At 40.7% G+C, this 24271-nt stretch overlaps 3 protein-coding genes across 3 annotated transcripts in view; 1 reads left to right on the forward strand and 2 right to left on the reverse strand.

Annotated features, from left to right (window-relative positions):
• Positions 1 to 13501, reverse strand: part of cfap61 (cilia and flagella associated protein 61) — a 21883-nt gene extending 8382 nt beyond the window's left edge. Inside the window, exons 1-15 of the mRNA XM_044049786.1 lie at positions 13413 to 13501; positions 13190 to 13337; positions 12941 to 13094; positions 12603 to 12679; positions 12433 to 12500; positions 12230 to 12350; positions 11213 to 11345; positions 8727 to 8867; positions 8584 to 8654; positions 8350 to 8389; positions 7954 to 8090; positions 6945 to 7071; positions 6166 to 6243; positions 5348 to 5554; positions 4325 to 4453 (exon numbers count right to left, since the gene is read on the reverse strand). Coding sequence (XP_043905721.1) covers positions 4325 to 4453; positions 5348 to 5554; positions 6166 to 6243; positions 6945 to 7071; positions 7954 to 8090; positions 8350 to 8389; positions 8584 to 8654; positions 8727 to 8867; positions 11213 to 11345; positions 12230 to 12350; positions 12433 to 12500; positions 12603 to 12679; positions 12941 to 13094; positions 13190 to 13329 — 1623 coding nt within the window. The 5' untranslated portion in view covers positions 13330 to 13337; positions 13413 to 13501. The remainder of the gene's footprint in view (positions 1 to 4324; positions 4454 to 5347; positions 5555 to 6165; positions 6244 to 6944; positions 7072 to 7953; positions 8091 to 8349; positions 8390 to 8583; positions 8655 to 8726; positions 8868 to 11212; positions 11346 to 12229; positions 12351 to 12432; positions 12501 to 12602; positions 12680 to 12940; positions 13095 to 13189; positions 13338 to 13412) is intronic.
• A 65-nt stretch (positions 13502 to 13566) lies between these two features.
• crnkl1 (crooked neck pre-mRNA splicing factor 1) lies at positions 13567 to 21609 on the forward strand. The gene is made up of 14 exons (XM_044049446.1): positions 13567 to 13747; positions 14486 to 14638; positions 14761 to 14852; positions 15146 to 15304; positions 15405 to 15571; positions 16450 to 16628; positions 16730 to 16900; positions 16978 to 17169; positions 18160 to 18219; positions 18326 to 18406; positions 19080 to 19319; positions 19880 to 19981; positions 20059 to 20307; positions 20438 to 21609. Exons 1-14 carry the CDS (start codon positions 13700 to 13702, stop codon positions 20879 to 20881), a joined length of 2337 nt encoding a protein of 778 aa, XP_043905381.1. The 5' UTR covers positions 13567 to 13699; the 3' UTR covers positions 20882 to 21609.
• Positions 20896 to 23923, reverse strand: naa20 (N-alpha-acetyltransferase 20, NatB catalytic subunit). The gene is made up of 6 exons (XM_044049447.1): positions 23820 to 23923; positions 23288 to 23312; positions 23008 to 23098; positions 22108 to 22243; positions 21734 to 21879; positions 20896 to 21464 (listed from the first exon to the last, which is right to left on the reverse strand). The coding sequence occupies exons 1-6, from the start codon at positions 23870 to 23872 to the stop codon at positions 21379 to 21381; spliced, it is 537 nt and encodes a 178-aa protein (XP_043905382.1). The 5' UTR covers positions 23873 to 23923; the 3' UTR covers positions 20896 to 21378.
• Positions 23924 to 24271: the final 348 nt, after the last annotated feature.

Below are 24271 nucleotides of genomic sequence, written 5' to 3' on the forward strand. Positions count from 1 at the left end.
TCGCCCTCACTTGTTCTCTCCTCACTTGTTCTCTTCCACCTCCCTCACTTGTTCTTTACTTCCCTCACTTGTTCTTCCTCCTCACTTGTTCTTTACACACTCCCTCACTTGTTCTTTACACTCCCTCACTTGTTCTTTCACACTCCCTCACTTGTTCTTTACCCCTCACTTGTTCTCTACTCTCCCTCACTTGTTCTTTACACTCCCTCACTTGTTCTTTACACTCCCTCACTTGTTCTCTTCCCTCACTTGTTCTTTTACTCTCTCACTTGTTCTTTACGCTCCCTCACTTGTTCTTTACGCCCTCACTTGTTCTCTTCACTTGTTCTTTACACGCTCCCTCACTTGTTCTTTACACTCCCTCACTTGTTCTTTCACCTCCCTTCTTTACTCTCCCTCACTTGTTCTTCACTCCCTCACTTGTTCTTTTCACTTGTTCTTTACACTCCCTCACTTGTTCTTTCACTTGTTCTCTCGCAGTTCTTCCCTCACTTGTTCTTCCCTCACTTGTTCTTTACACTCCCTCACTTGTTCTTTACTTACTTGTTCTTTACTTCACTTGTTCTTTACGCTCCCTCACTTGTTCTTTACGCTCCCTCACTTGTTCTTTACACTCCCTCACTTGTTCTTTACACTCCCTCACTTGTTCTTTGCGCTCCCTCATTTGTTCTTTACACTCCCTAATGTTTATAATCTGACAAATATATATTTACAATCATTTTGTCCGATGACGACAGACCGAGTTCCCGACGGACAGTGACATCCTAAGGCCCGCCCACAAACAAAAAAAACATGGCACAAAGAACAAGTGTATTTTCAAACAATAAAATACAATATTTTTGACTGATTAAATTGATCTTTTATTAGCTTGTTTGAAAATATTGACAAAAATCTAATTCCATAGAGAAAGAGAGATGAGATGATGCGGTAACCGCGGTAACAGCAGCGTCAGTGTAAATGAGATGGAAAACGCCGCGGTCAGTCATGTGACCTGACGGTTAAGGAAACACTTTACCACAACAATTACAAAAAAAAAGCCCCCGGAGGAATTAGTGGAACACGGCGTTTCCAATTTACCAATTCCTTTAACGCCAAAGCGTCTCTGCTCCTGCAGCTAATGGCTCCTTCATCATCTATAATTAGGCAGATTGTCCCACAATGCACCTTGCTGGATCAAAACAGCGTAGAGCGAGACAAACGGTGTGTGTGTGTGTGTGTGGAGGGGGGCGGGTTACCCGAGGGCGGAATTAACCTTTGTGTAATATTCACATAATTTCCATCAGGGGCCTGAACGACCAACATCTGCCACACACACAGACACAGACGTCCTCTGGCTCAGGGTTCCACTGGACATGAAGCAGCTTTATTGTGTAATAACTGTGTGTGTGTGTGTGTGCAGAGTGTGTGTGTGTGAGCGCGGCACAATTACGTCCTTTTTTTGTTTTTTAAAACGCGGGCGTGAAACAAAAGCACGTCATAATTTACCATCTACTCGTCCTTCAGTTTAGGATTATTTAAAAAAAACTGCAATTTGTCAGAGATACTGTGTGTGTGTGTGTGTGTGTGTATAAATATATGTGTTTAGGTTCAAGCTGCGGAAACATGATGAAACATGAGGGACCGACAAATTATTAACATCTACTCTCACATGTATGATTGGAGTTTGTAAACCACTCACTCTCCCACACCAAAGCCCATAGAGAAAATCAATGATTTTAACATCAAATGTCTTATTTCACTAATTTCGGCTTTAGAAATCTTGCGTGAGGATTGACCTCAGTGACACAAAGTGACCACTCGAGGCAGCAGTAGACCAGCAGCTTCTGTGTCCCCGCAAGCTAAAATCACAAACTTTAATTCCCTGTCTCACAGTAAAATAAAGACGTGAACATGTTCTTCAAACGGCGCAGATTTAATCTGAGAATTTTTGTTAAGTGGCTTAAAAAATATCTGGTTTTCCATGTTTTCAGTGCAATTTCCTGAAAACTGCAGGAATGAACCAGGTCATCAGATGATGTGTGTGTGTGTGTGTGTGTGTGATGAAGCAGGTGCAGCACTCTCATCTCACTAGAGACAGACACCGCTCACACACACACACACACACACACAAAAGCCTGATCAGCACTAACCACAACCACAATTCAAATCTTAATCCTAAACTTTAACCAGTTCCTCAGAAATGAGGTTCTGCCTCATTAGGACTAGGTTTTGGTCCTGAAGAGGAAACAAACACACACACACACACACACACAGTGTTGGGAACAGGTGCTTTGAAATGAGATTAATCTCCTTGGGTTCGACGTCACAAGGGCGGAGACAGAGCTCTTATCTGAGCGCCGGCCCCTGGAAATCACAACCTGCCGCGTTGCCAAGGTGAAGGAGGGCGGGGCTGGTTTGATGGAGTGGCAAGCGCACGCCGCCGTGCACGCGGTAAATATTTGAAGTACAGGACATTAAAATAAATCACAGCACACACACACACACGCACTGGCCTGTTGCTCTCTTTTTTTAGTTAGTTATAAAGTTATTCTTTATAAAACATAGGATTTATTGAAAAAAAACTGTGTTATGATCAAGTATTGTTCACTTGTTACGCGCTTTATGTCAGATTGTGTGGAAACAGACTGAGATCCTATAATTAAACTTCAGGAAAGAGCAATTAGAATAATCAAGTTTTTCATAAGAACTTTTGTTAAAAAAAAAAATTCATAGTAATTTTTCAGCTTTTCAGACTTTCTGTCATTTTTTATTTTAAATGTGAATATTTTCTGCTTTCTGTCATTTTCTATTTTAAATGTGAATATTTTCTACTTTCTGTCATTTTTTATTTTAAATGTGAATATTTTCTACTTTCTGTCATTTTTTATTTTAAATGTGAATATTTTCTGCTTTCTGTCATTTTCTATTTTAAATGTGAATATATGTCATTTTTATTTTAAATGTGAATATTTTCTACTTTCTGTGATTCTTTATTTTAAATGTGAATATTTTCAACTTTCTGTCATTTTTTATTTTAAATGTGAATATTCTCTACTTTCTGTCATTTTCTATTTTAAATGTGAATATTTTCTACTTTCTTTCATTTTTATTTTAAATGTGAATATTTTCTACTTTCTGTCATTTTCTATTTTAAATGTGAATATTTTTCTACTTTCTGTCATTTTTAGTTTAAATGTGAATATTTTTCTACTTTCTGTCATTTTTTTTAAATGTGAATATTTTCTACTTTCTGTCATTTTCTATTTTAAATGTGAATATTTTCTACTTTCTGTCATTTCTTATTTTAAATGTGAATATTTTAAACTTTCTGTCATTTTTTATTTTAAATGAATATTTTCTACTTTCTGTCATTTCTTTTTAATGTTAAATCTTTCTGTCATTTTTAGTTTAAATGTAATATTTTCTACTTTCTGTGAATATTTTCTACTTTCTGCCATTTTCTATTTTAAATGTTATTTTCTACTTTCTGTCATTTTCTATTTTAAATGTGAATATTTTCAACTTTCTGTCATTTTTTATTTTAAATGTGAATATTTCAACTTTCTGTCATTTTTATTTTAAATGTGAATATTTTCAAATTTTTATCTTAAATGTGAATATTCTCTACTTTCTGTCATTTTCTAAATATATTTTCTACTTTCTGTCATTTTTTAGTTTAAATGTGAATATTTTCTACTTTCTGTCATTTTCTATTTTAAATGTGAATATTTTCTACTTTCTGTCATTTTATATTTTAAATGTGAATATTTTCAACTTTCTGTCATTTTTTATTTTAAATGTGAATATTTTCTACTTTCTGTCATTTTCTATTTTAAATGTGAATATTTTCTACTTTCTGTCATTTTTAGTTTAAATGTGAATATTTTCTACTTTCTGTCATTTTATTTTAAATGTGAATATTTTCTACTTTCTGTCATTTTCTATTTTAAATGTGAATATTTTCTACTTTCTGTCATTTTCTATTTTAAATGTGAATACTTTCTGTCATTTTTTATTTCAAATGTGAATATTTTCTACTTTCTGTCATTTTCTATTTTAAATGTGAATATTTTCAACTTTCTGTCATTTTTTATTTTAAATGTGAATATTTTCTACTTTCTGTCATTTTCTATTTTAAATGTGAATATTTTCTACTTTCTGTCATTTTTTAGTTTAAATGTGAATATTTTTCTACTTTCTGTCATTTTCAGCTTAAACGTGTGTCTGTGAACAGTTGTACGTTCTCTCGTCTCTTCTCTTTTGAAACAGCGCCGTCTAGTGGTGACAGGAGCGCACCGTCACCCTGGCAGACTGATGTGTGTCAGCCAGCTGCTGCTGAGCCCACCTGCTCCTCAGTGATCCGCCTGCACGGCCCGACGCTGCCAACCTCCTCCAGCGGGTAGATGATCTGGCGTCGCGGTCGGACGGGAACGCCACAGTTGAGGACAAAATCCAGATGGTGGACGCAGGAATTCTGAGAGTGGGAGAAGAGAGGGCAGTGGTGTCAATGAGCTCAGAGAGAGAGAGAGAAGCTCCTCTGAGGTTAAACAGCAGAGTGATAATGAGCTGTGGTTAAAAGGTTACACTGCTCTTGATAGGAGTCTGATTATGGCTGGAAAACGTCACCCAAGGCTTCATCCACTTCCTGAGCCAACTCCCTGCCTCTCCTCTGCCATTATTCTATTTGCAAATCTCTCTCCCTGCGTCTCTGCCTGCTGCTTGTTAGTGGAAGGTAATTAGCAGAGGAAGTGGAGGCCTCTACATGTCGAGGAAATGTCTTCTGCTGGTGTGGAGAGGTGGAGCTGGCAGCCCCAGCAGCACCTGGTGCCCCCGACCCCCGGAGACAGCAGCGCCTCGAGGGAAACGCTCTGCAGAAAGTGCCACACTTTAGGGCTTTTTGTTTTTTAGGATGGGTTCATGATGAGGCTGAGATTTTAGCCTCATTTAACGATGATGACATCTACATGCACTTAAATGTATGTTTTTCATGTCTTTACTTCACTGTGAGACAGACGTTTGTAAACCACTCACTCTCCCACACCAAAGCCCATAGAGAAAATCAATGATTTTAACACACACACACACACACACAGGAGTTGTTGATCCACTGCTGCCTCCATCACTAAGTTCAAAATCCTTTGTTCAGATTGACCACAGTGACACAAAGTGACCACACGAGGCAGCAGTAGACCAGCAGCTCCTGTGTTTATAAACTAATATAAAACAAGAAGACAATGAAAACAAGTCTGGAACATTCATGTGTCATTATTATTTATATTATTATTAGGCCAATATTCATTATTTTAAACTCAACTGAAGATGAATGAATGTTATGTTGCCGTGTGTGTGTGTGTGTGTGTGTGTGTACCTCGTGGCTGTGGTGCAGTGGGTGGATCCTCAGGTAGAGACAGGAGCGATGAGACAGTCTCAGCGTCTCCTTGAACAGGTGTCTGCTGAAGTGCTGGAACGACGGTCGGAGGACGAAGTGGCGAAGGCGAGCGTGCTCCTCGTAGCGATGGTGACTGAAGTAGACGAAGTTCTCGATGTTGTAGCGAGCACGGACGTACTCCACGTCCTGTCGGAGACACGGTAAGTGTAAGCACAGCTGCTTTTACGTGGATCATAGCATCGATATATAGTAAGATATGGTGGACTTCAGAAGTCCAAGCGTAGTCAAAAGGCATTGATGCCCGAGCGGCTTGAAAAATTGATTTTTCCACTCAACAAAAAACTAAAATCTACAGGCAGTTTAAGTCTACGACATCTTAAGCACATGTTCACGTCTTTATCTCACTGTGAGACACACTTTTTCCAGGAAACTGAAGTTTGTAAACCACTCACTCTCCCACACCAAACCCCATAGAGAAAACCAGTCATTTTAGCTCACAGGGACACAGGAGCTGCTGGTCTACTGCTGCCTCGTGTGGTCACTTTGTGTCACTGAAGTAAATCTGAATGAAGGATTTCAAATGCCGAACTGACACAATCAGACTTTTGAACTTAGTGATGGAGGCAGCAGTGGATCAACAGATCCTGTGTGCTGTGATGTTAAAATCACTGATTTCCTCTATGGGGTTTGGTGTGGGAGAGTGAGTGGTTTACAAACTTCAGTTTCCTGTTGGAAAAGTCTGGAAAAACAAGTCTAGTAAGACATTTCATATCTTCAACAGGTGTGGAGTCGTCCACCTGCTCGTCTGCGATGACCACCGCCCCGACGACGTCACCGTCCACCTGAGCCACGAAGGCCTGCAGCTGCACGCCGTCCTGGGGACACGGGCGGGACACAGTCAGTGACATGTGAGCTGAAGGCACTCGGTGTGTGTGGTGCCATGAATACACATGAAGTGGCTGCCTCTCTCCCTCTCCCTCTCCCTCTCCCTCTCGCTCTCATTTGGAGGAGTAATTATCAGTTTTGGAGCGGCAGCCGCGACAGCTGGGGTGTCAGAGAGGAGAAGCCGTTCAACTGACTGACTTCTCACCAATCTGTTCCCTGGCATTAGTGCCGTGTTCCTCGTTATTCCAAGACAATCATCATCATAGCGGTTCCACGCGCACCCCCGTGGTCCAAAACAATCACCATTTCATTTTCACGACGAGAATCACACAAGCCTGGTGTGTTCACTGTGTCATCCTCGTTTACTTTTAAACAGCAGACCATTTAGTTTGTGTCTGTGTTTTAATGTTTATTTCATTTCTCGAATATAAATTCAACGATTTAAGTTTGTGACTTTTTTAGCTTTACTTTTTTTGGGTGCAAAACTTTATTTTCCACCATTTAAGAAGCTGAAAAATGACAGAAACTGGTTTTATTTTTTCTTAAAAAACACTCAAATCAAATCATTTTAATCGCCGTTCCTAATAAACTGACAAACATGTTTACGTCTTGTAGTTGATTTCGGTGTTAGAACTGAACGCTGACCTTTACTTAAGTGGTTTAAATGTGAATGTGAGTGTTGTTGACTGACCGGGTCACAGCGGCTCTGGTAGAACCAGTCCAGGTCCTGAAGCAGGGACTCACTCAAGGTCAGACCTTGTATCAGGTCAGAGACAGCGGCTCGGTCTGCAGCTACAGCCGGTCTGACCTCCACAGGCCTGAAAAAACAACAACAGTAGATTATTTTCATGATTAATTATGGACTCGTTTGGTTCATAAAATGTCAAGAAATGTTGATCAGTGTTTGTCAAACATCTTTGTTTTTGTCCACAAACACACAATGACCCAGTTTGAATGATTTCTTTGAAAAGAAAGTAGAAAATATTCACATTAAGAAGCTGAAAAATCACAGAAACAGCAGCCCGAGTCCTGGTCCTGGTTCTGGTTGTAATTCTGGTTAGAACCTCAGGACTTACTAACTTTTTAGACATTTTCATGTAAACACTAACACAAAACTACTACAGCAGCTTTCCACACAGTGTTAGCTTCATGCTAACAGCAGCAGACATGAAACGACGAGTTTTATTTTCTCACACTGAAACAGCAGACACGTGACTGAAAACACACACTTCAACATAAACAACATCACAAATAAACTCTCACCTTTGTGTTTCTTCAGTCCACAACTCTGCTAACTCTGCTAACTCTGCTAACAATCACTTTCCCTCCAAGTAAGCATAAGGGGCGGGCTTATACACATGTGGGTGGGTGTGTGTGAGTGGGCGGGAAATGTCACAGGATAACAGGGACAGAAAAGTCTGGGGACAACTGGTGGACGATTAAGGAACTACAGTTGAGAGAGCAAATAATGGATAATTATACATTTGCTCCAGATATTAAATCAATCATCATTCATCCATCATTCAAAATATTTGTTGTTTGTTGTGGTGTTCGTTCTACATGCTGATGTGTCCTTGAGCAAGGCACTTTTACAGCTGTGTGTGAGAGGGTGAATGAGTATGAAAGATGAGTGATAGAAAATGCACTGTATGAATGTGTGAGTGGAAAGAGCATGTTTGTTTGTTTGTTTGTTTTCTCACCTTAGTCCATCACGGTGAAAAATGTAAAGTTCGTAGGGCAGAGAGTTGTCGGTGCGACGCCTCATCCTGAGGAAACTCTGCCTCAGCTGAAAGTCTGGACAAAGAGTCGGAGCAGTGATGACGCACAAATCCAAGTCCTGAAATACACCAACACGACCAACATGTACAGTATATGACCTGTTTGTACTGTGTGACGTATAAGTGTGCGTTTTTATTCTTAGATTAAAATCTGAATTCTGAGATTGAAGTCAGAATTCTGAGATTATCTCAAAGTTCAGGCTGTTTTTTTTCTTTCAATTTCCTTTTTTTACATGTGGCCCTAATACTCTTCCGTAAAGATCGTTGACCTTTGACCTTTGCTGGAGAACATTTTCTACATATGAAGATGATACTCACAGGGAAATGTTTGAACACATATGGAAGAACGTCCGCTGATCTGGAAGAGAAGACAGTGAGAATCTCAGCGAAGTGTGGACAGCTGTGAGCCGCTCAGCTCCAGCCAGATATCTGTCACCGTTCAGCTGTAAAGTTGGATTCCTGCCACCAGAGCGGCAGCAAACCTGTGATAATCTGTGAGGGATTATTAATCTACATATGTTTGAGGCTGAAGAGCTAAAAAAGAAATGTGACCTTGTTTCATATTTGCTGTCGATGACAAAGAACTGGATCCAGAAAACGTTTCTGTGTTTTTCCCATGGTCTCTGTTCTTCTTCTCCTCCTCCTCCACCTCCACCTCCTCCTCCCCCTCCTCTTCCTCCTCCTCCTCTCAGGTCAGAAGCAGCAGCTTCTTCTTCAGGTTTCTTTCGCTGCTGTTTAAAAAAACCGTTGAAGTCGTGAAGATCAAAACTGTCGCGTAACTCCTTCAGATGAACGTCAGCCGTGAGTCTGATGAAGCCGACGATCACTGCGTTCACCTGAGGAGGACAAGAGTGAGTGAATGAGTGAGTGAGAATGTGTGAACGAGTGAGTGAATGAGTGAGTGAGAGAAAGTGTGAGAATGTGAGAGTGAGTGAATGAGTGGAGTGAAATGTGTGGTGAGTGAGTGAGTTAGTGAGTGAGAATGTGACGAGTGAGTGAATGAGTGAGTGAAAATGTGGCCAGGAGTGAGTTAGTGAGAATGTGTGAATGAGTGAGTGAATGAGTGAGTGAGAATGTGAAAGAGTGAGTGAGTGAGTGAAAGTAGTTAGTGAGAATGTGTGAATGAGTGAGTGAATGAGTGAGTGAGAATGTGTGAACGAGGTGAGTGAGTGAGTGAGTGAGTGAGTGAGTGAGTGAGTGAGTGAGTGAGTGAGAATGTGTGAGCAGTGAGTGAGAATGTGTGGACATGAGTGAGTGAGTGAGAATGAGTGAGTGAAGAAGTGTGACGAAGTGAGTGAATGAGTGAGTGAGAATGTGTGAGTGAGTGAGTGAGTGAGTGAGAAGTGTGAGCGAGTGAGTGAGAATGTGTGGACAAGTGAGTGAGAATGAGGTGAGTGAATGAGTGAGTGAGTGAGTGAGTGAGTGAGTGGAGTGAGTGAGTGAGTGAGAATGTGTGGTGAGTGAGTGAGAATGTGTGGGGTGAGTGAGTGAATGGGAGTGGTGAGTGAGAATGTGTGAATGAAGGAGAGAGTGCGAGTGAAAGTGAGTGAGTGAGTGAGTGAGTGAGTGGGTGAGGGTGGGTGAATGTGTGACTGGGTGAAAACTGTTGGACAAGAGTGAGTGAGTGAGTGAGTGAGAATGTGTAGTGAATGAATGAGAGTGAGTGAGAATGTGTGGAACAGTGGAGTGAGAATGTGTGAGTGAGAGTGAGAATGTGGAGTGAATGAGTGAGTGAAATGTGAGAAGTGAGTGAAAGTGAGTGAGATGAGTGAACGAGTGAGAGAGTGAGTGAGAATGTGTGAATGAGTGAGTGAGAATGTGTGAACGAGTGAGTGAATTAGTGAGTGACTGAGTGAGTGAATGTCGAAGTGAGTAACTGAGTGAGTGAGTGGGTGAGGGTGGGTGAATGTGTGACTGGGTGAAAACTGTAGTGTAAAGCAGTTCATCAAGAACTCTATAAATACAGACCATAATACCAACTCTTCTTCCTCTTCTGATTTTATTTGGTAGTAACAGGTAACAAAGAGAGTTAGAGGAGATGTAGTGAAGTAAAAGTATATAATATATAATAATATAAATAACAAAGTAAAGTACAGGTTTGTTCCATTTACATGACTGTAACTGAGGAAAGTCAGTCATTTTTATCTTCTGAGGTTAAATAAAACCAGAAAAATAAGGTTTTCTTTAAAAGCTCAGATTTATTTTTTGTCACTGAGGAAACGTGTTTTTTTTTCAGACAAAATGCCTCAAATGTCTGGACTCAATATGTTCATATGTTCAGAGAGAGAGAGAGCGCTGGCCCACGATCAGCTCCTGTCTGCCATATGCTGCTGTGAGCACATGTCATCCTGACTCTGTGTGTGTCTGTGTGTGTCTGTGTGTGTGTCTGTGTGTGTGTGTGTCTGTGTGTGTGTGTCTGTGTGCGTGTGTGTGTGCGTGTGTGTGTGTGTCTGCTGTCCCGGGGGAACAGCAGACAGCAGTGCTGTGTTTATTCTTTTTTGCAAAGGATTTGCAAATTCTTGGGAAAAATAAAAAATTCAAAGTATATTATATTATATTATATTATATTATATTATATTATCAACACACAGGTGGGCGTGGTGATTTATACAGAACTGAAGCAAATCTAAAACAATCTTCATGAACAAATAAGTAGAAATGTAAAACATTCATGTCTGTGTGTTCAAATATTAAAATATAACCTGAAAATCATTCAGTTTTGAAGAGGGAGAAAAAACAAGACATAAAAGATACAAATAAGCTAAGCTAAGCTGACCAATGATAAAATAAGATACAATATGAAAAGGTGAGCTAAAATGGGCTAAGTTAAGATAAAATGACTGAAGATTAGATAAGATACAATAAGTTAAGCTAAAAAAATAGCTAAGATAAATCAAGCTAAGCTGACCAAAGATAAGGAGATAAAATGAGATAAGATAAGATAAAATATAAGCCAAACTATGCTAAATTAAGATAAAATGACCAAAGATAAGACCAGGTAAGATGGCATAAGATAACCTAAGATAAGTTAAGATAAGATGACATAAGCTCAGCACAATAAAGGTGTTGTGAAGCAGAGAGAATATAATAAAATAATAATATAAAATAATAATAATCAGGGATCAGTGTTGTTTTCTACACACTTTAATCTACAGATTAAAACAAATAATCTGAGACAAACCTCACAGACAGCCGAGAGATTGTCTTCGTCCTGAACCTCGATGACCTCTGTCAGAGAGTCTGGACGACCAAAGACTGACAACAGCCTCCTCTGCTGGTCAAACAGAGACATGACGTCATCGTGATCCTCCAACCTATTCACACACAAAAGCACATAAGGATGAGATGAGATGAGATGATGAGATGAGATTAAAGATGAGATTAAGATGAGATGAAGATGAGATGAGATGAAGATGAGATAGAAGATGAAGATGAGATGAGATGAGAAGATGAGATGAGATGAAGATGAGAGAAGATGAGATGAGATGAAGATGAAGATGAGATGATGAGATGAGATGAAGATGAAGAGATGAGATGAGATGAAGAAGATGAAGATGAGATGATGAGATGATGAGATGAGATGAAGATGAGATGAGATGAAGATGAAGATGAGATGAGATAAGATGAGATGAGATGAAGATGAGATGAAGATGAGATGAGATGAGATGAGATGAAGATGAGATGAGATGAAGATGAGATGAGATGAGATGAGATGAGATGAAGATGAAGATGAGATGATGAGATGAGATGATGAGATGAGATGAGATGAGATGAGATGAGATGAGATGAGAAGATGAGATGAGATGATGAGATGAGAAGATGAGATGAGATGAGATGAGATGAGATGAAGATGAGATGAGATGATGAGATGAAGATGAGATGAAGATGAAGATGAGATGAGAAGATGAAGAAGATGAGATGAAGATGAGATGAAGATGAGATGAGATGAGATGATGAGATGAGATGAAGATGAGATGAAGATGAGATGAAGATGAGATGATGAGATGAGATAAGATGAGATGAAGATGAAGATGAGATGAAGATGAGATGAGATGAGATGAGATGAAGATAAGATGAGATGAGATGAGATGAAGATGAGATGAAGATGAGATGAAGATGAGATGAGATGAGATGAGATGAGATGAGATGAAGATGAGATGAAGATGAGATGGACAGGACAGGTGTAGAGTGGACTTACCTGGCAGGACGGACATGAATCCTGGGACAGAGCTGATTTCTGTGGCAGACAAACACTGAGGACTGAGGTTCAGTGTCGCTCAAACACTTCAGAGGCTCAAACGTGTCCTTCAGCGTCGGCTCTGGAAACAAACAAAGGTCACATGACGTCATTGATGATGTCATCAATGTGATGTGAGAGTGAATGTGAAGCAGCGTCTTCACCTAAATCACCAATGTTGGAGCTGATGAGACAGACGTTGTCCAACTCTGAGACGGCGTTAAATACAACTCTGTGTGAAGATAAACAACAACAACAACAACAATCGTCATGAGTTTGAGAGAAAGTTTAAAATTCTAAATTAAAAACACAGAGAGAATGAATCTTTTCTTACCTCATGATCTCCTTTAAACTCTCAGCAGCAAACTCAGGCTGAGCCACAAAGAGGTGGAGGAAGAGAGTGTTCAGTGTCTGAGGAGGAGGTGAAGAAGTAAATAATCTCAGATGAGGTTTTATGATGACACAGGATTACAGATTACTGAACACTGGGATAATAGGATTACAGATTACTGAACACGGTGATGACTCAATATTACAGATTACGAAACCCTGTGATAACACAGGATTACAGATTACTGAACGCGGTGATGACTCAATATTACAGATTACGGAACCCTGTGATAACACAGGATTACAGATTACTGAACAGTGTGTGAATGTTAAACAGATTACCGTGCAGCAGTTTCCTGCTGTGAAGTGTTTCTGCAGGAAGAGCTCGCAGTGAGCCGGATCCACCAGATCTGCAGGAGGATAATCCAGGAAGGAAGCGTGAGCCACGACGCTGTCGCTGTCATCGGCCACCGTCACGGCCAGGTTCGCTTTTTCTCTGAAGTCAGAACAAAAGGAAGACATTTTCTGCATCATCTCCATCAAACACGCGTCAGATACGAGTAAAACAAAGAGTGTATCTGTGTGTCTCACAGCAGCTGAAGGACGTTGACTCGTCCAAACACTTGCACAGTTGTGTTTGTGATGAGGTTGTTGATGTTTTCAGCATCAGCTGATTCACTTCTTCTCACAGACACGTGATTCACAGTCTCTGAACTCATCATATTCTTCATCACCTGGACTGAAAATGTGGTTAAACGAGAAAAAACACGATCAAAACAAACAAATATAGCATTAAATGTTTGAATTTACTCACTTTTACTTCCTTATGAAATTAGAAATTATGTTTTTCGCATTAAAAGACAAAAAGCGTCTCTGTTCTGGTAACGAAGCTGGCAAGCTCTGTCACCATGGTAACACAAAGCTGTCGCGGAGGATGACGCGGAAGACCTGCCGCGCAATGCCTTCTGGGTACTGTAATGGCGGCCGTCGCTGGTGAAGCCTGAAACGTTGAGGAAACTCTACAAAAACGCGCGGTTTACGCGGGTTTTCTCCGTGTTTTGTGTGAATCTTTCGGTCTTTTTTGTTGAGCCCACGGTCACGATGGCGTCCACCGCTGCAGGGAAACAGCGGATACCGAAGGTGGCGAAGGTAAATGACGCGAAAAACGGCACGAACACGAGAGCAGGGTCGTGACGTGTGCTAAGCTAATGCTAACAAACAGCGGTAAAAGTTGAACGCAGCAAACATTTACTCACAGCGACGATGACTGTGTTTCAAATTTCATAGTACACGTGTTTATTATGAAACACGTCTACAATTCCTAATGAGTGTTTCTTTCTTCACAATTGAATGACTGATGGTTTTATTTTGAACATAAGAACATAACACGCTGACAGAAAGGAAGCAAAACACGCTCAGAATTGTGAGAAATAAACAAACTCCAAAAAACAAAGTGTAGAGAGGAAAGAAATGATGTCCAAATCCTAAAATTACTTAATTCTAATGCCTGGAAATAAAAACTGAAATACTGATTTCTCGTCTTTTGTGAATCTTTTTTTTGTCAAATTCAAATGTTTTACATAAAAATAAACTTAGAGGAGACTGTACATGTTTAAACTGCAGCAATAGTGTCTTATTTTGATTACAGTGAAAGTGAGGCAAATGCTGTATCAGGATTGTTAAGTACTCAAACTGAAGTAGTTGTACTTTTGGTGGTGTGGGTACATTTGAGAACATCGTCATTTCCAGGTCTGCGAAACCCTCCGCTAACTGATAATGAATGGAGAAAATAATCCACAGAATAATTGACAGTAAAAAATAGCGTTGAGTCGCAGCCTTACGTGTTAACTTGTCTCTGTCGTCATCACTGACGTGCGGTGTTTTCAGGTGAAGAACAAAGCTCCTGCAGAGGTTCAGATCACAGCTGAGCAGCTGCTGAGAGAAGCCAAAGAGAGGGAGCTTGAACTTCTGCCGCCGCCTCCGAAACAGAAGATCACCGATCAGGAGGAGCTGAACGATTACAAACTGAGGAAGAGGAAGGTAAATTCTCACAGACACTAAAGTGTCCACTGTTCTGGGATATTTCATCGTTTTTAATTATTCTTTCTCGAACTTTTAAACTTTGTTGTGTGCGAAAATGGTCCACGTGTTTTCTTGTGCAGAGTTTTGAGGACAACATAAGAAAAAACCGCACGGTCATCAGTAACTGGATTAAATACGCACAATGGGAAGAAAGTCTGAAGGAGATCCAGAGGTAAAATCCTTTTATTTACTGGGCGTCGCTTGTGACTGTGACTATATATAATACACAATACTTGGTTGTTTACAGCATAATACTGTCACTTCTGTTGTGATTAAAAGGTGTATATGACTATGTATGTGCTCATATTTGCTCACCACAGCTGCTAGATGCTGGAAAAGCATTAAAAATAACCTGAAAAGTGCTTGAATTTGACCTTGGAAAAAGGGCGTATGGATCATAAATTGCATGTGGTCCGCGAGTTTGACGCCTGTATTTACTGTCGGGTCTGCCTCCCGTCATTTCAGAGCTCGTTCCATTTACGAGCGAGCGCTGGACGTCGACCACCGCAACATCACCCTGTGGCTGAAATACGCCGAGATGGAGATGAAGAGTCGGCAGGTGAACCACGCCCGAAACATCTGGGACAGAGCCATCACCATCCTGCCACGTGTCAACCAGTTCTGGTACGAAACTGTGAAGAACTCCCCGTTGTGTTTTTGTTTGTGACAACTGGGAGTTCTGACTGTGTGTGTGTGTGTGTGTGTGTGTGTGTCGTTCCGACAGGTACAAGTACACCTACATGGAGGAGATGCTGGGGAACGTGGCCGGCTGCAGGCTGGTGTTTGAGCGCTGGATGGAGTGGGAGCCTGAAGAGCAGGCCTGGCACTCTTACATCAACTTTGAGCTGCGTTACAAGGAGGTGGACAAAGCTCGCACCATCTATGAGCGATATATCCTTTTTTATTAAACCACTCAAAAACGACAGCATTTACTGTGATGAAAAAGTCGGGGCTTTTTTGCATCTTGTAACTCCAGCAGAGTATTTACTGTTTTCTGAATTATCAGATCAGAGCTTGATTGGAAGCAAACCCGTCGCAGTTGTTCAGTTTAATCCAGTTTTAAAAATCAGCAAAATGATCTCATAACCCCCCCAAAAAATGATTCATAACAAAAAAGGCCACATGAAATAGGGATCAAATTTCATACAATGTTTTTGGACTTTTTAAAGTGATATTTCACATTTTGTGGATGAGTTACTGAAACATAGTCAGCGCTGACTGTGCTGTGAGTGCCCCCTGCTGCTGAGAACCAGCCTGAAACACAAGCAAACTTATAAAAATCTATGTCACTTTAAGTCTAAGATATGTTTTAAGAACACGTTCATGTCTTTATCTACCACTCACTCTCCCACACCAAAGCCCATAGAGAAAATCAGTGATTTTAGCTCACGGGGACACAAGAGCTGCTGGTCTACTGCTGCCTCATGTGGTCACTTTGTGTCACTGAGGTGAATCTAAATGAAGGATTTAAAATGCTGAATTTACAAAATCAGACATTTGAACTTAGTGATGGAGGCAACGGTGGATCAACACCTCCTGTGTGTGTGATGTTAAAATCCCTGATTTTCTCTATGGGCTTTGGTGTGAGAGAGTGAGTGGTTTACAAAGTTCAGTTTCCTGTTGGAAAGGTCTCTTCTCACAGTGAGATAAAGACGTGAAACACATTCTGAAGATACCGTGGACCTAACCTGGTTATGGTTTCATTAGGTTTATCTTGTCGTACAGCTTTAACTGCAGTGATGCTTTGTTTTTCTTTGACTCCGTTGCACTTGTCATGGTTCACCCTGAAGTCAAGAACTGGATCAAATACGCTCGTTTCGAGGACAAGCACGGCTACGTCGCTCACAGCAGGAAGGTGTTCGAGAGGGCGGTGGAGTTCTTCGGAGAGGAATACGTGGAAGAAAACCTCTTTGTGGCCTTTGCCAAGTTTGAGGAGACACAGAAGGAGGTTCCAGAGTTTTGTATTTATCTGTTTATTGACAGTGTGCAGGGTTTTTTTTCTATGTTAGTGTGATAAGAATTGTGTTTTACTTTCCCTTCCCGTTACAGTTTGAACGTGTTCGGGTGATCTATAAATATGCCCTGGACAGAATCCCCAAACACGAGGCACAGGAGCTTTTTAAAAACTACACCATGTTTGAGAAAAAGTTTGGAGACCGACGAGGCATCGAGGACGTCATCGTCAGCAAACGGAGGTTCCAGTATGAAGAGGAAGTCAAGGTATGAACCTTCATAAACATAGAAACACAGTGATGAAGTTGTGTCAGGAAACTAAACCTCGTGATTTTTGTGTCCAGGCGAACCCACACAACTACGACGCGTGGTTCGACTACCTGCGCCTGGTGGAGAGCGACGCCGACCCCGACACGGTGAGGGAGGTTTACGAGAGAGCCATCGCCAACATGCCCCCGATCCAGGAGAAGAGACACTGGAGACGATACATCTACCTGTGGATCAACTACGCTCTGTACGAGGAGCTGGAGGTCAAGGTCAGTCATCAGAGAATGTCTCACAGTTTAGAATACAACTCAGTTTGTAAAGTAAATGTGAAATGTTTTCTAGTTTCTGTCATTTTTCAGCTTCTTAAATGTGAATATTTCTAGTTTCTGTCATTTTTCAGCTTCTTAAATGTGAATATTTCTAGTTTCTGTCATTTTTCAGCTTCTTAATGTGAATATTTCTAGTTTCTGTCATTTTTCAGCTTCTTAAATGTGAATATTTCTAGTTTCTGTCATTTTTCAGCTTCTTAAATGTGAATATTTTCTAGTTACTGTCATTTTTCAGCTTTAAATGTGAATATTTCTAGTTTCTGTTATTTTTCAGCTTCTTAAATGTGAATATTTTCTAGATTTTGTCTATTTTTCAGCTTCTTAAATGTGAATATTTCTAGTTACTGTCATTTTCAGCTTCTTAAATGTGAATATTTCTAGTTTCTGTCATTTTTTCAGCTTCTTAAATGAATATTTCTAGTTTCTGTCATTTTTCAGCTTCTTAAATGTGAATATTTCTAGTTTCAAATGTGAATATTTCTAGTTTCTGTCATTTTTCAGCTTCTTAAATGTGAATATTTTCTAGTTACTGTCATTTTTCAGCTTCTTAAATGTGAATATTTCTAGTTTCTGTCATTTTCAGCTTAAATGTGAATATTTTCTAGATTTTGTCATTTTTCAGCTTCTTAAATGTGAATATTTTCTAGTTTCTGTCATTTTTCAGCTTCTTAAATGTGAATATTTCTAGTTTCTGTCATTTTTTTCTAAATGTTTCTGTCATTTTTCAGCTTCTTAAATGTGAATATTTTCTAGTTACTGTCATTTTTCAGTTTAAATGTGAATATTTCTAGTTTCTGTCATTTTTCAGCTTCTTAAATGTGAATATTTTCTAGATTTTGTCATTTTTCAGCTTCTTAAATGTTAATATTTTCTACTTTCTGTGAAAACCCCGTTGTAACTTACCTGTACCTGTTTTGTTTTGGTTGTCAGGACCCTGAGAGAACGAGGCAGGTGTACAAAGCCTGTCTGGACCTCATCCCTCATAAAAAGGCAATTTTACCTCCTGGCTCTTTGTTTATTTGATGTGATATAAAACAATATTATTAATGTGGAAAAATGTTGAGGTTGTAAACAAATAAATCTATTTTTCTTTCAGTTCACGTTCGCTAAGATCTGGCTGCTTTATGCTCAGTTTGAGATCCGACAGAAGAATCTGCAAGGAGCCCGAAAGATCATGGTGAGATTCAACACTGCTGCAAATCATGTTTACTGACCAATTATTTCCTCTTTTTCGTTCTTATGTAGACTTTTTTTTTTTTTAACTTTTAACTACTCACACACACATCTACCAAAACCCAACCAAACAAGCTCGCCCCCTCCAAATTGAAACGTAAATTGTACATATGTTAAATTTGTGTGTGGAACTTTAAAGTAAACACATGGAACAAAAACTTACTTCAATATGATGCAGTCAGTTCTTGATTTTCTGACTTTTATTGATGCCTCGTGAAGCGAATTTTGCTGTGTAAAGCAAACTTTCTCTGTCAGGATCAAAACGTTTGTGACCCAAATCACAAGATTTTTCTCGTAATATAGCGCAAACCTTACACTTTACAACTTTACACTTTACATCTGACGTCATTTTTTTATTGGCAAATGATTAAATCTCCAAGAGACGTTTGTTAAATGAATTTAAGCTTAATTTCTGGCATGATTTTAAAAACATATACTCATAAACTTTATTTTTTGACCCATTTTCGTGTCCCATCTGTGGATTACATTACATATCTAACCCATACTTAAACGCTGGTTTAGATAGTCACTATTATGATAAAATATTGATGTAAAAACGTCAGCAAACAAACTACATGTTAAAGATTAAATGGACAACCTTGTGTCTCCGTCTTCAGGGGACGGCGATCGGCAAATGTCCGAAGAACAAGCTGCTGAAAGGCTACATCGAGCTGGAGCTGCAGCTGCGAGAGTTCGACCGCTGCAGGAAACTCTACGAGAAGTACCTGGAATTCACGCCGGAGAACTGCTCCACCTGGATCAAGTTTGCCGAGCTGGAGACCATCCTGGGGGACGTGGACCGGGCGCGCGCCATCTTTGAACTCGCCATCGGACAACCGCGCCTCGACATGCCTGAGGTGAGTGGGGGATTAGCGGTTTACCACCGCGTACATGGGTCAACGTTTGACACGGAGCGTACGACAGCAAGGAAAAAGGAACATGGTAGTCGTAATTGCTGAGTCAGCATTTACAGTCTGTAATAAGAATACAAGAGTTGAAAATGCTGACTCAACAACACTTTTCCTCTTTTTATTGGCTATAAATGCGGAGTCAGCATTTTTAAATTACCTTCTTTTTTTAAATTGAGTCAGCACTTAAAATGATCATTATCATATTTGGGAATGGTGCATCGGCATTGACACATATTGAATGCTGGCGTTTTTCTTTAACATTTAAGAGTAGTTGTAAAATGCTGACTCAGCATTTACAGCCATTAAAAAAAAAAAAACTAGAAAAACAGTTGTTTTAAATGCTGACTCTGGAAAAAACAGGAAAAACTAGAAAACAATGAATGAATGAATAATAGTTGGAACTCTGCATTGCAGAAGTGAGCACAGTCGTTTCTGCATGAGTGTGATGTCGAGAGTTAACGTGTTCTGCGTCTAAAAGAACAATCTGGACACGGTTTCATCTTCAGGTTCTGTGGAAATCCTACATCGACTTTGAGATCGAGCAGGAAGAGTTTGGAAACACGAGGAACCTTTACAAGCGTCTGCTGCAGCGGACGCAGCACGTCAAGGTCAGCGATTCGCTCCACTTTTTTTTTAACTTTCTGTCTGATTGTGACGAGCTGAACTGAATCCTGGTCTCGCGCAGGTCTGGATCAGCTTCGCCAAGTTTGAGCTGTCCATCGAGAGCGGCGAGCGGCTGCACAAGTGTCGCCAGATCTACGAGGAGGCCAACAAGAGCATGAGGAGCTGCGAGGAGAAGGAGGAGCGGCTGATGCTGCTCGAGTCCTGGAGGGAGTTCGAGAGGGAGTTCGGTTCCGACGCCTCGCGAGAGAGGGTGAGGAAGCTGCTGCCCGAGAAGGTGAAGAAGAGGAGGAAGCTGACGGCCGAGGACGGGGTGAGAACGTTGACCTTTGATCTTCTTCTGTAGTCGTGACATTTTTGATTCAGATTTTGTTCCGTCGAGTGAGATTTTACGGTGACTGAGTAAATCCTAAATCCTCATCATTTGCTCTGACTCCCTCCAGTCGGACGCAGGATGGGAGGAATACTTCGACTACATCTTCCCCGAAGACGCCGCCAACCAGCCCAACCTCAAGCTGCTGGCCATGGCCCGCATGTGGAAGAAAAAGCAGGAGGACGCCGACGTTCCAGGGAACCAGAACGATCCAGAGAACGATCCAGAGGCTGAAGAACCGATGGAGACGACGAGGTCGCCGCCCTCGTCCTCTGAGGAACCAGAGGCTGCTCCTGAAAAGCCGCCACATAACGAGTCCAATGGAAACATGGCGACAGAAATGGAGCGGGGAAACACGCACGACGACCGCGATGACACCGGCAGCAGCAGCAGCAGCAGCAGCAGCAGCAGCAGCGGGAGTGACAGTGAGGAGGAGAAGAAGAAAGAGGAGCAGGAGGAGAAGAAGAAAGAGGAGCAGGAGGAAAGCAGGAGCAGTGTAGACGACAAAGATTAGACTCATCGCTCAGATTAAACATTCATTTTTCTACACTTCCTTTTATTCCACGTTTTCTTTCATACACACACTCGTCTCTTCAAAATGGCCGCTCGTGTTTCGGCTCGATTCATAATTTACAGGATTTAAAGAAAATGAACATTTGTACAAACGGTGGCTCTCTGAGCGTGTGACAGAACAGTCTGTCTGCTGATGAATGTCTGTCCTCCTGACCATGTCAAGTTCATTATATTTAAGAACTTGACCCCGGTTCTAAAGTGGATCCAAGGCCCAGCTGTGCTCACAGCGCCCTCTGCTGGACCCGACAGTAATTACTCCAGACACTGCTGCATTTCTAAAGTGTGTTTTTATAATTCAAACTTGTTGGAATTTGATCTTTTCTCCACCGTAAATTAAAAAAGTGACAGCCCTATCTCTCACACACACACACACACACACAGATGTGTGTGAGTGATGATGATGATGATGATGCTGCGTCAGAGAGCCACACTCCACTGTTATTCGATGTCCTCAGGTCTGACAGGATGTGGCAGCGGGATGATGGACTTCTTCTCGGTGTCCCTGGACAGAGCTTTCCTCATGTCTGCGCACAGAGAGAGAAAAGACAAAGTAAATCCAAGGGAACAGCGCCATCCTCTGGTGGAGTTTGAGGTGAACACACACATGGTCAGCTCCGATGCAAACAGACTTCTTTTGTCAAAGTTTAATAATAAAAATGTTAAAACAGACCACATTTGTAATTCAAAGCATATCCTTTCTAAACGTCAATCTATATATTTACGTCATTTAACAGTGTTCCGTGATCGTGATGCATCTGTAACCACACGGGGCAGCAGAGGTCTCTCGTCTTACCGTACGCGTCTTCATCTGGCTCTCCGTTGCTCGCAGAGTAATACTCGATGACCGTCCTGTAGACGCTGTAGCCCAGGCGCTTGTACATGTTCACCGCCACCTGGTTCGACACTCGCACAAACAGATCCACGAAGAAACCGCCTTTCCTGCAAAGTCCAATGACGGCGTCGCGTTAGCTGTTGATTTCTGTCACAGTGTTTTCACAGAACTTCTGCAACTTAGTCGGAAAAATAAAACTCAAACATCAAAACCGTTCTGTGACTCTTACGATATTACTTTTGTTTAAAATGTGAGCATTCGGGCTGTTTGTTTTGGGTTCTTTTCATCCACAGCTTTGTAAGTGGTCGTCGTCGTGGTGACCGTTCCGTACAAACCTCTCTGAAATCTCCTCCAGCATCTCCATGAGTTTGGCGGCGAGGCCGAGTCGTCTGAACTCTGGAGCGACGGAGAGAGCGGTGACGTGACCGTGCCACTCCTCGCGAGCCACGGATCCCTCCGCCTTCCCCATGACTGCAGGTGAAACAAACCAACATGTATTATCAAGTTATTAACAATAATAATAATGATATTAATAAATGATAACCCGAGGACTGTGGTTCATGTATCAGCAAGTAACTTGAAGCAGGGGTTGGATTTAATTTAAGGCAGCAACCAAAGATTATGTTAATAGATCAATGGATAATTAATTGATGTTTGGTCCTGAAAATGTTTTTGTTTTTGTCCACGAACGAATGATTCAGTTTTAATGATTTCTTTGTTTTACGGAGCAAAGAAACCAGAAAATATTCACAGCCGAAAAATCACAGAAACTGGTTTTAATTATTAAAAAAAAAACACTCAATCCTCAACTTTCACGCATTTGTAAAAGAGTTACTTGGAAAATGTTGGCTTTTAGTCTCAATGTCAAAGTAGGTACATTCTTGTTTGTTTGTGAGGAGCCCAAGTAATTAGAAGTCAACTTTGTTTTCAATTCAGCTGCATGTACAAGACACACAGAGGAATCAAAATGACAAAAAATACTATAAAACAGGTCAAAGGAAGAATAACATTCAAGTATAAAAATGTTCAGGAATATAAGTGAATATATGCGATAAAGAATAAACGTATGTGTGCACAAACAATGGCTTTAATTCTGTGGATGTAGACCAAAATCCTGTGTAATGTAGTTTGGTGAAAAACCAGTTAATGGAATATTATTGTAATAAATCCAAATATAATATGTGATGTTCAGGCTGCACAAATCCCCATGAATATTAAAAGCTTAAAAAACTCACTGTAGCCCATGAGTTCACCACCAGGAGCCTCTGCTACAATGAAGTACTCTGGCCAATGAGCCAAGTACTGAAGGTAGAACGGGATTCCATACTGAAGGTCAACGTTTAAAGAAAACACTGAACAGCAGGATGTTTTCACACTCAAATAACCTTAGTAATGTGGATATTTTTAAATGACAGGATGAAAAGTCAGACAAATAAACACGTGAAGGTCAGTGTGTGTCAGCTTCATTAAAACTGACAATAACAACAATTAAAAAGGTGTGAAAATGAAGGATACTGTTTCTGTCAGAGGATCCAGGTTTCTGTTGGACAAAAACAACAACAATCATACCCCAGTTCTGAAGCCATCTTTCAAAAGCAAAACTCCACTAAATAATTGACGGTTTTAAGGTTATACGTAGATGATATTATATTATTACTAAATTCTAAAAGTTTGTTTATTCATATCTTCATTCATTTGTGGTTATATTCATATTCGGCATAGCTGTAACCAAACAAAGCCCACTATTTCTCTAAGAAAATACAATTAAAGTGCAATAGACGACTGTAAAAGGCAACACTTTTACACTACATATACTGTTATAGATTATATGTGTGCCGATCTTTAACAGAAGACGCAAAACTCGCTAAATACCACGTTGTTTTGAACGCATAGTCGCAGCTTTGTGACGCTACTAGCTAGCATGCTAACGCCTCCGTGCCACAAAAAACACCGACTACGTACAAAATAACGGACACACAAACGGCAGACATCGCAACAGTGACGTGAAATGAACATTGGACTATAAAAACAAAGCGACGCCACTCACATGTTGTTGAATTTAAACAAATCATCGCAGGTAAACGGTCGTAACGTTGTCATTTCGACTGCAGCTGAGTTTCCTCCGACAGCAAAAGACGGGGGAAGATGAACTGAGCACTGCCCCCTGCCGGAGAGGATGTACATCTTCGCCGCTGAAACTCGGAGCACGTAAGGAAGACATTTATGACCTATGTTACATTAATTCACTCATTTATTTCCAACCGCTTTCATGTTCAGTCTGCGATATCTTAAGAACATATTCACGTCGTTATCTCACTGTTAAACAAACTTCTCCAACAGGAAACTGAAGTTAGTAAACCACTCACTCTCCCACACCAAAGCCCATAGAGAAAATCAGTGATTTTAACATCACAGCACACAGGAGATGTTGATCCACTGCTGCCTCCATCACTAAGTTCAAATGTCCTATTTTGTCAATTCGGCATATAAAATCTTTCA

This window comes from Solea senegalensis, linkage group LG17, assembly GCF_019176455.1.
Source record: "Solea senegalensis isolate Sse05_10M linkage group LG17, IFAPA_SoseM_1, whole genome shotgun sequence".
Classification (NCBI taxonomy): Eukaryota; Metazoa; Chordata; class Actinopteri; order Pleuronectiformes; family Soleidae; genus Solea; species Solea senegalensis.